The sequence below is a fragment of the Lynx canadensis genome, chromosome A2 (assembly GCF_007474595.2).
Source record: "Lynx canadensis isolate LIC74 chromosome A2, mLynCan4.pri.v2, whole genome shotgun sequence".
NCBI classification, from domain to species: Eukaryota; Metazoa; Chordata; class Mammalia; order Carnivora; family Felidae; genus Lynx; species Lynx canadensis.
In genome coordinates, this window is record NC_044304.2 from 50,396,185 (window position 1) to 50,414,307 (window position 18,123).

General features: G+C 36.1%; 1 protein-coding gene across 1 annotated transcript in view; it reads right to left on the minus strand.

The window, feature by feature from the left end:
- The window catches only part of RAD18 (RAD18 E3 ubiquitin protein ligase), a 110,803-nt gene that overhangs the window by 57,886 nt on the left and 34,794 nt on the right, over positions 1-18,123 (minus strand). Inside the window, exons 7-8 of the mRNA XM_030307302.2 lie at positions 14,936-15,120; positions 976-1,052 (exon numbers count right to left, since the gene is read on the minus strand). Of these exons, the coding sequence (XP_030163162.1) occupies positions 976-1,052; positions 14,936-15,120 (262 nt within the window). The remainder of the gene's footprint in view (positions 1-975; positions 1,053-14,935; positions 15,121-18,123) is intronic.

Below are 18,123 nucleotides of genomic sequence, written 5' to 3' on the forward strand. Positions count from 1 at the left end.
AACAGTAACATGTGAAACTACAAGACTGAAGAAGTATTTAGCGGATCATTAATAAGGCAGATTTTCTTGTTTGACTTCTCCCTTTTCCAACCTAACCTCTCCAAGTCTACTGGAAAGGTAATAAATAAAGAAAATATAACACTCAATATGTTAAATTTCTACTTCCACTTTTGAAAATCTTAGACTTAAGAGATCAGAAATCTACTTACATGACTCATTACAGTTTCCATCTTACAGTTAGCACATAGGTAATAATAAAATCAATGAAAATCTCATTTTTTTTCTACTATCTGATTATAAACTTACTTCCCTAAGGTCGGTGCTTTCCTTACAAACCCATTACCGATGGTCTAGGAAAAAAGTCTACTTGGGAGAGCCCATAACACTTCCTCCACTGTCATAGGACACAATGACTATTTTCTTCTTTGGTATCCTTTCCTCAAGTTTTGGACCATCAAGCTAGAGGAAGGCAATAGTGAAGAATTTTAGGTGTCTGATTCCCTCAACAATCTTAATAGATACTCAGTCCTCATTAAGTCTTATAATTACTTAATTTCTCCATCAGCATAATCACAGAATTACAGAATGCCAAGCTGAAGGGGGATATCTTAGAGATCATATAGTTTAACCCCCTAGTTTTACAGACAAAGATCCTAAGGGCCACAGATGTTAAAGAGCTTATCAAATGCAACCAGCAAAGAAAGGACTGATATCAAGGCCACCAGATGTACAGGCATATGCTTTTTCCACAGGACTATAATTCATTAATAAACTCCACTTTGGATTGTACTTAGCCCTAGAAGACTGCTAACTGTGATAGAATTTTGTGCTCAAAATCAGCTACAAGAAAATCATAATACACTAAATGGAAATGTGTTCCAGGACATTTCCTACTGAACAGATTTAATTTTACTGGGCATTCAATTTTTCTGCCCATCATTTCTACCCAGACAATGAAATAGACCATCAACATACGCTTTCGTTGAGTTTACTAGCTTCAAGACGCATCCTAGTCTTCTCCATGTTTTCAATTTCTTGAACTATTTCAGCAGCTGTTAAAATAAGGACATACAGGCAGTGTTAATTACATGGTTTTGATCATTGTACAACCCTAAAGCTAGATGATGGGAATGTGTGAACTACCTGTTCACACTACCTGTTGTTAATTTTCCTCTAAGTCCAAAGTTATTGCAAAATAAAAGATTAAAAGGAGTAAAACACTGAACTCTTGCACATGCAGAACAATTTAAGACATAACTGTAAGAGTACAGTAAAGTCATTTTGCTCTTTCCTTTAAAAATATAGGCATAAATAGCAGTCCCAATGGAATATGAAAATTAATTTGTTAGTGGAATCCAATTCTTAGCAGATATCTATTCAAACTCCAATGTACTAAATACAAATTTACATTTTTAGACTCAGAGCATTAAGAGCCATGGAGCAATATGAAAAGGTCTAACATACATGGAACAGAAATCCCAAAAGAAGAAGAAAGGGAAGAGAAAAATATTTGAAGATCTAATGGGCAGAATTTGCTAAATATAATAAAAGACATCAAACCACAAAGGCAAGAAACTCAAAGAATATTAAGCAGAATGCAAAAACAAAACAAAACAAAAATACAACAACATATGTAACACAGACACACAGAGAAAATCTGCGTGAGCCAGAGAAAAAGAGTATATTACATAAAGAAAAATCAAGCATTATATCATGGCTTCTCATTAGAAACTATTCAAGCCAGGGGCGACTGAGTGGCTCAGTGAGTTAAGCATCCGACTTTGGCTCAGGTCATGATCTCGCGGTTCATGAGTTCGAGCCCTGAGTCAGGCTCTGTGCTGACAGCTCAGAGCCTGGAGCCTGCTTCGGATTCTGTATCTCCTTCTCTCTCTGCCCCTTCCATGCTCATGCTGTGTCTCTCTCTCTCAATAATAAATAAATGTCAAAAAAAATTTAAAAAAAAAGAAAGAAAGAAACTATTCAAGCCAGAAGACAATGGAGTGATGAATTAAAAGTATGGGGGAAAAAACCATGCCAATCCGGAATTCTATACCAATGGAAGTATTTTTCAAAAGTGAAGGAGGAATAAAGATTTTCTGAGACTAACAAAAACTGAGAGAATATGTTATTAGCAGACTTGTACTATAAAAAGTGTTAAAGGAAGTTCTTCAAGCAGAAGAAATATGAAACCAGAAACTTATCTCTTCCTAGAAGAGAAAATGAAGAGTGATAGAAATGGTAAAAATGAAGGTAAATACAAATATTTTTCTTATTTTTAACTATTCTAAAAGATAACTGACCATTCAAAACAACAACATATCGTGTTAATACCATAGGTAAAAGTACAAAACTCATGACAACAACAACACAAAGAATTAGGGATTTAAGGTAAACTGTTGTAAGGTTCTTACACTGTAAGTGAAGCAGTACATCATTTGAAAGTAGACTGTAACTAACAGGTGCTCATTACAAATCCTACGTCAACCACTAAAACTTTTGGGAAAAAAAGGTAAAATAAGCCCAAAGTAGAAATAAAATGTATTAATAAAAAATACTCAACCCAAAAGAGAGCAAATAAATGGAATAAAAAGCAGAAGGAACAAGCAGAAAATAACGCCAACTGTATCAATAAGTACATTAAGTGTAAGTGATTTAAAAGTATCAATAAGATATACAGAATGTAGACTCGATTAAAACAAGCAAGACCAAACTATATGCTTTCAGCAAAGAACCCATTTTATTTATTGTGAGAGAGAGAGAGAGAACACAGGCATGCATGCAAGCAGATAAGGGGCAGATAAAGAGGGACAGAGAGAACCCTGCACTGCCAGCAAGGAGCCCGGTGCTGGAGCTCAAACCCACAGACCATGAAATTATGACCTGAGATGAAATCAACAGTCAGACATTTAACCAGCTGAGCCACCCAGATGCCCCAGAATGCATTTTAAATAAAAGACATAGATAGGTCCAAGATAAAGGAATGGAAAGAGATGTATCATGTAAATACTAAAGGGAAGAAACTTGCAATAGCTATATTAAAAAGGCACAACAGATTTCAGAATAATGAATGTTATCAGGGATAAAGAGTGAAATTGTATAATGATAAAAGACTCAATTCAGTAAGAAAACCTAACAATCTTAAATGTGTCTGCACCTAGAACAGAAATTAAAAATACATGAATGAGAACTTGCAGTTCCAAAGAAGATGGACTAGACTCATTTCTCTTCTGATTTCTCATACTCTCCTTCAGTAATTATCACTAAAACCCTTGAATGTAAGGTAACAAGTATAAGAGAACTCTGAAGGGTAGAAGGAGAAAGATGGACTGGCTAAGGGCTTCAGAAGTTAAGGGACAACACAATGGTGAGTTCTTTGGGCTTCCTTTTTATCTTCTGTAAATCCCAGATTGGACTCTGGTGAAGCCTGCAACCCAGAACACACACACACACACACACACACACACACACACACACACCCAAGAAACCATTTTTCTAGCAAAGGACTATGAAAGGAGGAGACCAAAAAACTTTATGACAATATCTGACCTACTCCAGCTAAACACTGCTGATGCTTCCTGCCCACTACAGTACAATCAGAGAGTAAGTGTGGAGTATGGATTCCACCCCCCTTCTCCCCCAGCAGTAACAGGAGCACTGGGAAAGGCTTTCCTCTCCCAGCAACACAGGGCCAGTGCGGACCAAATTAGAAACCTAGACCTCAGCCAGCAGTAGCAGATAGGACCCTCACCCTCTAACTAGTGATTGGAGCAAGGATCTCAAAGAGACAAAACCTGGAGAACATTATCCTTTAAACCTGCACAGGAAATCCTAAACACATTCTTGGCCAACTCACATGTGAAATATTCTAAAAATTAATTTTAGAGGCCAAAAGATTTGGGAAGTGGAGCACAGTATGAAACACCAGATTCTCAGAGGGCCCTTTAGGTAGTAATTAAAGGAAGCAGACCAGGACAACGCTGCAAGGGCTCTGAAAACTACACTGTCATTAGAACCACGGTCCACAGAAGTAGGTCCAGATCTGCATGTTAAACGTAAACAGGGTGAGTGCCTGTTAAAGGAGAATATTTTTAAAAGAACTAGAATCTCCTATTATAGTCAAAATGTCTAGGACACAATAAAAACACTTGTCAACTAAGAAGCAGGAAAATCATAACTTCAATGAGAAAAGACACTCAACAGATACTAACACTGAGATGACTCCAATCGTGAAACTATCTGGTAAGAATTTTAAAGGTACCATCATACAAATGCTTCAACAAGTAATCAGGAGCTCTCTTGAAACAAAAGAAAACAAACCTGCTACTGTATGTAATATTTTTATGACAGCCAGTGGCCCATTATAAAAATTTATCTTCTGGGGCGCCTGGGTGGCGCAGTCGGTTAAGCGTCCGACTTCAGCCAGGTCATGATCTCGCGGTCCGTGAGTTCGAGCCCCGCGTCAGGCTCTGGGCTGATGGCTCAGAGCCTGGAGCCTGTTTCCGATTCTGTGTCTCCCTCTCTCTCTGCCCCTCCCCCGTTCATGCTCTGTCTCTCTCTGTCCCAAAAATAAATAAACGTTGAAAAAAAAAAAATTTAAAATAAAAAAATAAAAAATAAAAAAAATAAAATAAAAATTTATCTTCTTAGTTTAAATGTTACATTTAAGTTATTAATTTCTTATACTTGCAAGGGACAACTAAAAAACAACAATTAGAAACAAAGGAAAACAAATGAACCCTACCGTATTTCAGTAAAACACCAAGCCACACACTGAAGAAAGATAAAAAGGAAATTATGAACACAATATCGGACTACATACCCTCAGTCTGGGAAATGGAGGCAGGGAAAGCAACTGTGGGGAGAGAGAACTAAAAAATATTCTGAATTCTTTCTTATAGGTAGGTCTGTTTTGCAGTGGTGTAGTAGTACAGATGAAGCAATTCTGAAACTATTTTAGATGTACTACGGAATTGGGACAAATTACTAAATGTGCTGATGCTATTGAAGGGAGGATTCTTCTTGTGGAAAAAAAATGGGAAGTATAAATATGGACAGAGAAAGGTATAGAACTGCAATCAGTATGCTCTCATGATTTCTAATGTATGTAAGTATAAATGGATTTACATTTATATATACACATACAGTATACAGGCACATAAGCATGTCATGTATATGTACATACCCATGTATGCACATCTATATGCATGCATATATTCCTGAGCTCAATCTGCTACAAGAACCTAGAAGCAAAGGCACCAGTAGCAACGTGGAAGGAGTGACGTTAGAAAATCATCATTTTGCAACTATCACAGAAAAGATTAGTTCATATAAAAATTACCTAAGAATAGTAATGTAGGGGTGAAATTTCAATGAGGTATAGGATATTTACATGGTGTTAAAGTGTCTCTACAGATATCCAATTAGTAGCAAGGGGAAAACTATATAATCTCCCATTATCGAGGGAGAAACTGAGAAGATGATTAAACCAGCCATCACAAACGAGAGGCACAAAGATGTCAAACACCCTGGATGTGATATCCTGACAAGGGACAAAAAACATCACATATATGGTACTCTGGCCAGGAATGCACAGCCTTGATGTAATTATAAGGATACATCACACAAAGCCAAAGTGAGAAATACTCTGTTTTGGGGGCGGGGGGGAAACAACAACAACAAAGCCTGTATTCTTTGCCAATGTCATAAAAGACAAAGACAGACTGAGGAATTGTTCTAGATAGAAAGAGACGGAAAAGATGGCATAACTAAATGCAGTATGTGATCCAAAACTGCACCATGTACTAGAAGAAAAAAAAAAGAAATCTATCAGCAATCATTACTGGGTCCACTGCTGAAAATAGAACAGAGATGATAGAATGGATAAAAAGTATTGTTAACAAAGTTAAATTTACTGAAATTAATAGCTGTAATTTCATAATAAAAGAGAATATCCTTTTTCTTAGGAAATACATAGTTAAGTACTTAGTGGTAAAGAATCAAGATTATACAACTTATTCTTAGATGGTTTAAGGAAAAAATAGAAGTATATAAGTATGTTACACACATGTATTTTTATACAGAGAGAGAGTAATAGCAATTCATAAAGGAAATAAGGCAAAACGATGATAGATGATTCCATATAAAGGGTACAGATGTTTTTTTTATGATAATTATTTCCAAATAAAGTAGTTTTAACTACTTTACAAACACAAAATTAAAGCTTTTTTGAGGAACCTAAGTGGCTCAGTCAGTTAAGTGTCCACCCCTTGCTTTTGGCTCAGGTCAGGATCTCATGGTTCATGAGATCGAGTCCCAAGTTTGACCACACTGACAGCACAGAGCCTGCTTGGAATTTTCTCTCTCCCTCTCTGCCCCTCCCCCACCTACACTTTTTGTCTCTCTCAAAATAAAAAAATAAACTTAAAAAAAAAGGCTTTTTCAGACAAAAGCTGAAAAGAATTTGTAACTAGCACATCTGCACTCTTTACAAGACATATTAAATAGTTTTTCAGGCCAAAAGAAAATGACATCAGATGGAAACCTTGATCTAAGCAAGGAGATGAAAAATACTGGAAATAGTAATGTGTAGGCACATATAGACTTTCTTTTTCATTTTTATTTTCTTTAAAAGAAAATTGACAATTTAAAAAAAAAGAGTAAAAAGGAATTATCGAGGTTGTAACACATATAGAAGAAAAATCTATGACAATAATGAAACGAAAGATGGAAGTCATAAGATACTTCTATGTTCTACATGAAGTAGTTAGTATATTATTGGAAGGGAGACAGTGATAAGCTTAAGATACATATGGTAAGCACTAGAATAATCACTAAAAGAAAGTAAACAGATATACCTAATAACCAAATGAGGAAACAGAAAACTAAAAAATACTCAATCCAAAAAAAGGAAGACAAAACAAAGAATGAATAGGACAAGTAGAAAAGAAAAGCAACATGACAGCCTTGAACTCAACCTAATAGGTTAAATGAAATGAAAATGGTTTAAGCCCTATAACTTAATGGTCTATCCTGTCAAATTACATTTTAAAAGCAAATCCAGGGGCACCTGGGTGGCTCAGTCAGTCAAGCATCCGACTCTTGATTTAGGCTCAGGTCATGAGATCTCACCATTCATGAGATCAAGCCCCATGTGAGGCTCTGCGCTGACAGTGCGGAACCTTCCTGGGATTCTCTCTCTCCCTTTCTCTCTGTCCCTTTTCTTCTCATGCTCTTGCTCATTCTTTCTCTGTCTCTCAAAATAAATAAATAAACTTGAAGAAAAAAGGAAATCAAAACCATATACCGCTTTCAAAGAAGTTTAAATATAATAACACAATGGGTTTAAAGAGAAGAAGAGTGAAGTAAGATAGAGTGGCTATATTCATTCATACCAGATAAAGTAGATTTTGAGACGAAGAATATTACCAGAGACAAAGACAAATATTTCATAATAATAAGTAGTAGTAGGTCAACTTATCTAGAAGACATAACAATACTAAATACACATACACTTAATTATTGAGATTCAAAATATAAGGAAAACTGAAATTATTGAAAGGAAAAATGGAAAATCTATAAATATAGTTGGAGATTTCAATAATCCTTTCAGGAATTGATAGCACCAGCGAATATAGGATCAGCAAGGATGCAGAAGAACTGAATGTTACTATCAAGCAAGTTTACAGAACATTTAAGAAAAAAAAAAAAGCAAAATATTCAAGTGTTTATGGAACATTTACCAGGAAATCCTAATGCTGAGTTATAAAACAAGTCTCAGTAAATATAAAAGGTCTGAAATGATACAGAACTGGTTAAATAGAATCAAAGTAAAATGAATAATAAAAGATTTCTGGGAAATGCCCATATATTTGGAAATTGGAAATACTTCTATATAACCCACTATTCAAAGAAGAAATGGCAACAAAGATTAGAAAATATTTTAGGAGGACCTGGGTGGCTCAGTGAGTTAAGCGTCCAACTTGGGCTCAGATCATGATCTCGCAGTTTGTGAGTTTGAGCCCTGCACCAGGCTCTGTGCTGACAACTCAGAGCCTGGAGCCTGCTTCAGATTCTGTGTCTCCCCCTCTCTCTGCCCCTCCCCTGCTCATGCTCTGTCTCTCTCTGTCTCTCAATAATAAATAAACGCTAAAAAACTTTTTAAAAAAAAGAAAGAAAATATTTTAACTGAATGCAAATGAAAATACAATGTATCAACATTTGTGGGTGTAAGTAAAATAGTACTTATAGGAAAATTTTGAAAGAAGAACAATCTGAAATAATTATCTAAGCTTCCACCATAATAAGCTACAGAGATAAGACCAAATTAAACCTAAAGTAATTAGAAAGAAGAAAATAATGATAGGAGGAAAATTCAATAGAATGGAAAATACGCAATAAGTTGAGGGAAAAAAATGAAACTGAAAGCCAGTTCTTTGGAAAAATCAATAAAATTGTTATCTTATAGGTAAACCCAATCAAGGGAAAAAAGAGAGAAGACACATTTCTAGTATCAAAAACAAAAGACAGTACATTACCACAGATCCCACAGACATTAAAAGACAATGAAAGAAATATTCTTAAAAAAAATGCTGACAGCAAATTGTAAATTCAAGAACTTAGGTGAAATGGACACAGTCCTTGCTAAAGATAAAAGGTTGCTTTAATATTCAAAAATCAACATAATACAAATCAAAACCACAATGACACACCGCTTCACATGGCTAGGGTGGCCAAAACAGTTAAGACAGAATAACAAATGGTGGCAAGAATGTGGAGAAACTGGAACCCTTACGCTAGCGAAATGTAAAATGTTGTAGGCACACCGAAAAACAATCCAGCAGTTCCTCAAAATGTTAAAATGTAGTTACCATTTAACCCAGCAATTCCACTCCTAAGTACATATCTATGGAAAATGAAAATGTAAGTCCACACAGACACTTGTGTATGGATATTCATAGTTCATAGCAGCGTTATTCATAATGGCTAAAAAGTGGAAAAATCCCAGATGTCAGTCAATGAATAGGCAAAAATAAGTAATAGATCCACACAATGAAATATTATTGGGCAATAAAAAGGAATGCAGTACTAACCATGAATAATGGACAACCTTGAAAAGAAGTCAGTCACCGAAGGCCATGTATTTGCATTAATTCATTTAAATGAAATGGACTTCCAGTTCTGCACAGAAGGAGGTTGGAAGTTGCCATTCCGTCTTAATAACAAGTTAAAAGCTCAACAGACTGAAAAATCAGCGACTCTTCTTAGATCCACACTGAAGAGGACACAGGGCAAACCAATGCCCCCAAGACTGTTGCGACCCCCAAAAATACGGAGTAATGGCTTACCTTAGGAGAAACTTACAAGCAGAAGCTGCAGTGAGAAACATAACAAAAGATAAGAAAACCTGAATCGTAATTAATTAATTGCTGGAGGTCCTGTGCAGATGATTCTGAGAGTTAAAAACTCCAGGGAGACCCAGTCATGGCTGGAGGGTGGTAGGGGAGACAATATTGTGAGATTCATCTTCAGGAGTTCAACAAAATCCTTATAGTAAATTATCAAAGAAAAATCTCTGGTTTTGAGCAGGGGGAAGGGAAAAGAAACCATCTTCAAATATACCAGTGTATTCTTCTCTTAACAAGACCTGTCCTCTCAGGGAACTAGTTAAACGAGCCTAACCAACTGGGGTATTACTAGAGCCTAATTGACCTGGGAAAGGGAAATACAGAAGTCCCCCCCTTAACTGCAGTTCTGCTCTCCACTGTTTTGGTAACTCGCAATCAACCATGGTTCAGACACAGATGACCTTCTTCTGATATATGGTCAGAAAGAAAGTCAAGAGTAGACTAACACTATATCACAAGGACCACGTGATTCAACTCTCTTAATATGCAGACAATTTATCACCTCACATTGCCATAAGAAGTATGAATACACTACAATAAGATATTTTGAGAGAGAGAGACCATATTCACATAAGTTTTATTATAATATATTGTTAAAATTGTTCTATTTTATTAGTTATTGTTAATGTCTCACTGTGCCTAATTTATAAATTAAATTTTATCATAGGTATGCACGCACAGGAGAAACAATATATATAAGATTTGGTACTATCCATGGTTCCAGGCATCCACTAGGGGTCTTGGAAGTATCCCCCCACAGATAAGGAGGGACTACTACACCCAACTCCAGCCTGCTCTAGCCATCTTCTCACCTAAGGGAGGAGAAAAAAACTAAGAAATACTTGGTAAGTTTACAATCCAGGGACACAGGCCCACTAAAGAATTGAGGCCTAATGCTAAGAAGCTTCCCCTCTCTGGCACACCTCACCACCACATTACTAAGGGCCTACTTAAAACAAGTTCCTTTTAACTAGTATATTATGTCCAACTAACAAGAAAAACATTACAAAAACATACCAAAAGGCAAAAAACACAAACACTGAAAAAATAAATGAACAGAATATCCAAACACTGGGAGATAAGTAAGTAAAATATCTAGAATAGACAGGTCTACGGAGAAAGTAGATTAGTAGTTGTCTAGGGCTATGAGGATTGGGAAAAAATGCTGAGTGACTGATAATGGATATGGAGTTTCTTTTGGGGGTGATAAAAATGTTCTAAAATGTATTGCAGTGGTGGCTGCATAACTGTGAATATACTAAGAAACACTGAATTACAACTTTGAATGGGTAGTACGGTATGTGAATTATATTTCAACAAAGCTATTAAAAAATCAATGTAATAAGCCATATTACAGAATATTACTGAATAAGGGGGAAAAATGACAAACTCAATAAATGTAGAACAAGGATTGGACACAATCCAACACTCCTTCACGATTCCCAACAAACTAGGAATCGAAGAAACACCCTCAACCTCACAAAAGGCATCTTTGAAAATCTGCAACTGTCAGACTTAATGGTTAAAGACTAAATATGTTATCTATAAGACTGGTAGTAAGGAAAGGATATTTGTTCATACTTTCATACAACACTGCACTGGAGTGTCTAACCAGTGCAATAAAGTAAGAAGAGGAAATCAAAAACACACAGACTGAAAAGAAAAAAGGAATAAAACTTATTTTTATTGACATGATTGTGTAAATAAAAATCCTAGAAACAACTAGAAATAATTTAGTTTTAAAAGTTAACACTATAGATATGTATATATACATATACAAAATATACAAAGCTAAATATACAAAAATCAGTATATCAAAATGATTCTTTAAAATAGTAATGAGAGGGGCGCCTGGGTGGCGCAGCCGGTTAAGCGTCCGACATCAGCCAGGTCACGATCTCACGGTCCGTGAGTTCGAGCCCCGCGTCAGGCTCTGGGCTGATGGCTCAGAGCCTGGAGCCTGTTTCCGATTCTGTGTCTCCCTCTCTCTCTGCCCCTCCCCCGTTCATGCTCTGTCTCTCTCTGTCCCAAAAATAAATAAACGTTGAAAAAAAAAATTTAAAAAAAATAAATAAATAAAATAAAATAGTAATGAGAAACCGACATAAAAAACACCACTTACAATAGCACCAAAAACAACGACAACAACTTAGTGGTAAGCTTAACAAAATACTAGAAAACATATATATAAAAAGCTGGAAAACAATGCTGACAGAAATTAATGGAGACCTAAATAAACAGAGACAGAACTTAACTGGTATTAAAAGACTCAGTAAAGTTATCAATTCTCCTAAATTGATCAATGAATTTAACGTAATCCCAATTAAAATCCCAGAAGGCTCTTTTTGTAGACATTAACAAACTGAGTCTAACGTTTACATGGGAATGCAAAGGACCTAGAATAGTCAAAGTAATTTTGAAAAATAACAAATTTGAAGGACTTTCTCCACCTGACTTCAATACTTGCTACCAAGTTACAGTAATCAAGGGGGTATGGTGCTGGCAAAAAAAAAAAAAAAAAAAAAAAAAAATCCGGCATAAAGACCAATAGAACAGAAAAGATTCTAGGTATATTCACACACATACATGGTCCATGGATTTTTGACAAAGGGGGAAATGTAGATGGGGAAAGGATAGCCTTTTTAACAAATGGGACTGTTAAAACTAGATACATAGCCATATTTTTTTAAGTGAGCTGTAACCTTTACCTCACATCAACAGAAAAAGTAACTGGAAATGCATCATAGACTAAAGCTAAAATTATAAAACTTCTAGAAGAAAACATAGGAGAAATTCTTTGTGATCCTAGGATAGGCAAATATTTCTTCATGGAATACCACAAGCATGAACCATAAAAGAAAAAAAGTGGTAACTGGACTTTATCAAAATGAAAAACTTCTGCTCTTCAAAAGACATTAAGAAAATGATAAGGCAAGTCAAAGCCTAGGATACAATATTCAAATACATGTATTTCACAAATGACTGGTATTCAGAATATAACAACTCTATTTTTTTTAAGTTTGTTTATTTTGATAGAGAGTGCACACACATGCAGGGAAGGGCAGAGAAAGAATCCCAAGCAGGCTCCATGCTGTCAGTGCAGAGCCTGATGCGAGGCTCGATCTCACAAACTGTGAGATGATGACCTGAGCTGAAATCAAGAGTTGGAGGCTTAACCGACTGAGCCACCCAAGCACCCCGAGAATATATAAAACAACTCTTATAAGCAATAAAAAAATGTTAATGGACAAAATATTTCAACAGACCCTTTACCAACACACACACACACACACACACAAAAATAGCAAATAAATATATGAAAAGATGCTGAACATCATTAGCCTCAGGAAAATACAAATTAAAACCATCAAGAGATAGGGGAAGGGATGGTGGTGCTGCATTGATTGGCTATCTGTATGGAAAAACAAGAGAATCTTGCCCCTACCTCACAACATACGCTAAAATCGATTCCAGATAAATGCAGATCAAAACGTAAAGGCAAAACCAATAAAGCTTTTAGAACAAAACAAGATCCTCATGACCTTGCAATAGGCAAGGACATAAAGCACTAACTAAAGGAAAAATGCAAAAGATTAGTACAATTAAGAACTTCTACTTCTTGAATGAAGTCATTAAGAGAACGAAAAGGCAAACTGAAGAGTTTAAATATACATATATATCCAGCAATATCTATATACAGAAAACTTCACGTACTCCCACAAATAAATAAGGGGAAGAAAAGGATACACAGCATAAAAAAATTGGTCATAATGCTTAGATGGGTATTTCACCAAAGAAGATATCCAGATGATCAACAAACATATAAAAATGTGCCCAACACTGTAAATCATTGGGGAAATGCAGATTAAAACTATAATGAGATACTACCAATGACCCACTAAAATGGCCAAAAAAGAAAACTGACAATACTGATGTTGTCAAGGATGTGAAAAAACTGGAACTCTCAGACCCTCCTAATGAAAGTGTGCACTGGTAGGAACAAAAACAAGAAGAAGAAGAAAAAAAAGAAATTAAATAAGGAAAAAAAAAATGTACCCTGGCACTGAGTTTTTGGCTACATTATCCATGAAAGCCAAGCAGCTGCACAAATATATCAATAATTTCACTCCTAGATATATATATATCCAACAAGTATGTGTGCCTATGTGCACTAAGACACGTAAAAGAGATAGCAACATTATTCTTAAGAGCCAAAGAGTAGACAAATCCAAATGTCCATCGACCACTGAATGGATAAACAGTGTGATATACAATGGAATACTCTATAGCAACAAAAATGAAAAGATCACAACTGTACACAAAAACATAGATGAATCTTCTAAATATAATTCTGCACAAATAAAGCCACACTGCAAAGAATACATAAGCTATTTATTATTCCATTTACATAAAGACAAAATATAGGAAAAACAAGCAAAACGAATAATCTCTGGTGTTAGAAGTCAAGGTGCTGGTCATTTGTGCAAATGAAGGCAGGAGTGATTGGAGGTGGGAGCACAGGGGCTTTGGGGATGCTGGTTCTTATCTGAAAAGTAGTTACAAAGGTATTTTCCCTTTGTGAAATTTACTCTGTGATAATTCACTAAACAATACCATTTGTATACTTTTCTGTTTGCATACTGTACTTCAGTTTTTAAAAAATTAGGCAATTCTGGGGCGCCTGGGTGGCGCAGTCGGTTAAGCGTCCGACTTCAGCCAGGTCACGATCTCGCGGTCCGTGAGTTCGAGCCCCGCGTCAGGCTCTGGGCTGATGGCTCGGAGCCTGGAGCCTGTTTCCGATTCTGTGTCTCCCTCTCTCTCTGCCCCTCCCCCGTTCATGCTCTGTCTCTCTCTGTCCCAAAAATAAATAAAAACGTTAAAAAAAAAAAAAAAAAAAAAAAAAATTAGGCAATTCTATATATGCTAATAATTCAAAGAACTCCAAAACATGTGTGTGATTAAATGAAAAGGACAAACCATTAAATAGTGTGTATATAGTACTAACATTTTTACAAAACAATAGTCAATGACATATGTTTGTGTATAATTTATAATCATAATGGTAACATTTGTTGAATGCTAACTACTTGCTATGATACAATGCCATGCACTTTTCATTTATTTCCTTTAAAAACACTATATAGCACACAGTATCATAATCCTTATTTTATGGATGAGAAAACTGAGATAGTAAGTAGCTTGCCCATAGTCCCCCAGTCGTAAAGCTACAAAACTGGGATTATAACCCAGCTCTCTAGATCAAGTCTTCATCCTGCACTATCTCTGGAAAGATATACATAAGAAACGGGCAGCAGGGGTTGCCTCTGAGATGGGAATAGGGACTAAGAGGCTGAGAGAAAGGCTGGCTTATCAGAGCGTATTCTAGATACCTTTTGAAGGAATACATTTGCATGTCTCATCTACTATCAAAATTATACTTATTAATGTTTCTTTTCTATGGTTTATAATCCCTGAGCTACACAAACTGCTTTATCCAGAGAAAAGAAGAACTCATTGCTTTACTAGCTTACCTGATTTAGGGTGCAAAGCATCACACTGGGCATTGTACATGTGTACAAATTCTTGGTGCCTTTTAATGAGCTGTTGTTTACTTCCTTGAATAGATAATCCATGCTGTTTTAGCTTTTTCTTTAAGTCGCGATCTGAGAGCAAGTTATACACAGTTTTGGGCAGAGGCTTCCTTTTGTGAACAGAACTGAAAAGAGGGAAAAAATGAAATCACTAAGGGTTACTCTGAATTATCAAAATCTCTTCACATAAAACAGTAATTTGCCTTGACAGAGTACCACTGTGACTGGGAGAGCAGTGGAACCATTAAGATAAAAGTGAGAAAGAGAAGAAGGATCCAATTTGCAAATAAAGGTGATAGTGTTGGATATGATGTATCTGAGGTGCTGACAGCACATTCAGATACCAGGGTCCACATGGCAGCCAAACTTAGAGGAACGTAGGTCTCATAAGGAGGTCAGGCCTAAGGATGCAGACCTGGGATGCCCATGGAAGGCCTATGCACTAATTGCTGTAAGAACTTCACTTAGAATCACACTTACATAGACTTACTCAATTCTCCAATGCTTTAAAACATGTTTGCCCTAAAATGCATCCATGGTTTCCAGGCAAAAACTATAAAAAACAGTTACCTCAGATGATCAGAGTATAAACACTATTGAGATTTAAACGACAGATTTAAGAATATAACTTCTTGAGAAAAAATTCTAATCCACAATCAAAACTACCCCACCCCCTTAGCTTTACCCAATTCATTACTGCCAATGAAAAAAGAAGTCAGAAAGCTGACAGGTAGATAGTATTCTTATGGCAGCATCTTCAAAGAACACGATTGAAAACAACAGCAAAAAATACTGAGGGTTCTGTTATCTTTAACTTCAATTAATTACAGTAACAAATATATAAGGCATTACAAGTGTATTAGCAAAACCACCACCTGGCTCTTCATTCTACTTATATAATTAATACAGTGACAAGCACTAAGCTGCAATGTAATATAACAAAGCCCTATCAAATGACTTTCTTCTGCTCCATCCAAAAAAGGAGTTAATAAACATTATTTCTTAAGATGGAATAGAAATCAAGCTAAGGGTATCAATGACTTGAGACAATTTTATAAAAGGGACCCTTAGTGAGTTTTAATCTATTTAATACAATTATAATCTGACTCTGAGTACACTGCTTGGCTCAACACCATGGCAATTAGGTACTTAATAAATATGCATTCAAAGTAGTCATTACAATTCCCATAATTTTCAAATGAAAATGCCAAAGTCTCCAGTAGAAACTAATAAGCCCTTGAAAGTAAAAGGTTTATCCAAAAAACAAGATTTCACAAAGGACTTACATATAACTAGTTTGCCTTCAAGGCCATGCTACCCAAACTGTAGCGAATCTTGGAACTACCAGGAGAGCTTATTAAATTGCAGATTCTTGGTCACATCTCCATACCACCCACTTCTGAAGTGGAGACCTAAAGTCTATTTTAATAACCTTCCACAGGGTAAATCTGATGCAAATGGCCTAAAGACTATACTGAGAGAAATGGCACAGTTGAATAAATGGAGACTGAAAACAATCAAACATTTTTCTATAAACCTACAGCACCACTCCCTAGCTAAATTGTTTCTTTTATGCTCTATCAATAAAGTCTAAAAGCCAGAGATCACTATTTAACTGCAGAAAGACTTGCAGACTCTCAACAGATTACAGTTTTCTGAAAATTACTCAGGGGGCTCTACAGGATAAGATCACGGCTAAATAAAAATCACAGTAGTTAGCGAGACCTAAAACATTTTGTAGGAGTTTGTACATGCACATTATGAGGGACAGTTCATTAAGTCTGCATCTAAAACATTTTGGCTTAGCAAGACTAGGTTATTAAACTTAGGCCTGTGAAATTCGAATGGAAAACTGTGCTGTTCACAGGCATTTACAATGAAATGCAACAGCAGGAATCAACAACTTCTATCAAGAAATTTTTAAATATGAAGACTGACAGATGATGCCCAAAACATGAAGATAACACTGACCCTTCTTTCATCATTTAGTGAAAGTAATGCATTTAAGGGTCCTCAGAATCTGAAGGCATCAAAAGAAAGAGTATTCTTTGAATCAATTCTGATACGATTCTACATGGAACGGGTGGAGGGTTGTCACCCCTATCGAGAAAACGGCCTCTCAGGGTGTTGTGGATAAAATATTTCAAATGTCACAGTCTCTCTTATGTGACCAGACCCCAGGATCAGGATGTAACTAAAGAGAAACAGAGCTCAATGCTTCCCTAAATGTACCTTCACAAACACTAGTTTTGCAAGATATGAGTTATGAGGACAAAAAGGTTTTGCAGTCAAATAAATGTAGTAATTGCTGGATTACACAAATTCCAACAACTACCTTCGATACAGAACTTCTCAGAGCCTTCAATACACTCACCGGTGCAGTGAATCCTTCCTTAAGAGAGATACAATATGCAGTGCTTCTAAACTGCAAGACAGAGCAAATGGCAGGACAACATACAATATGCAACAAGGTGTGGGACCACTGTTGGAACTTGAACTTAATTACATATGGATGAGCAGGTCTTAGATAAATTGACGTAACTAAATGTATTAGAAGAAATATGGCAGATGCATCTAGAAAAAGAGCAGTCCAAACAAGAGGACCGATGCTGATTCCTCACTATTCAAGGAGAAAATGCTCAGCTTCTATACTCAAAACTTATTCCTCAGGAAGAAACATTTCTTTTCTTTCTTTTCTTTCTTTCTTTCTTTCTTTTTTCCAAACAGGCTCCATGCCCAACATGGGGCCTGAGCTCACAACCCTGAGATTGAGAGTCACATGGTCTACCAATTGAACCAGCCAAGTGCCCCAAGAAGAAACATTTCTAAGGAGAATGAAGGTCACCAGATTCTTTTTTTTTTTAATTATTAACTTGTTTTATTTTTTTATTTTTTTAAATTTACATCCAAATTAGTTAGCGTATAGTCCAACAATGATTTCAGGAGTAGACTCCTTAGTGCCCCTTACCCATTTAGCTCATCCCCCCTCCCACAACCCCTCCTGTAACCCTCAGTTTGCTCTCCATATTTATGAGTCTCTTCTGTTTTGTTCCCCTTCCCAAATTATTTTTGTTGCCCCTCCCTTATGTTCATCTGTTTTGTCTCTTAAAGTCCTCATATGAGTGAAG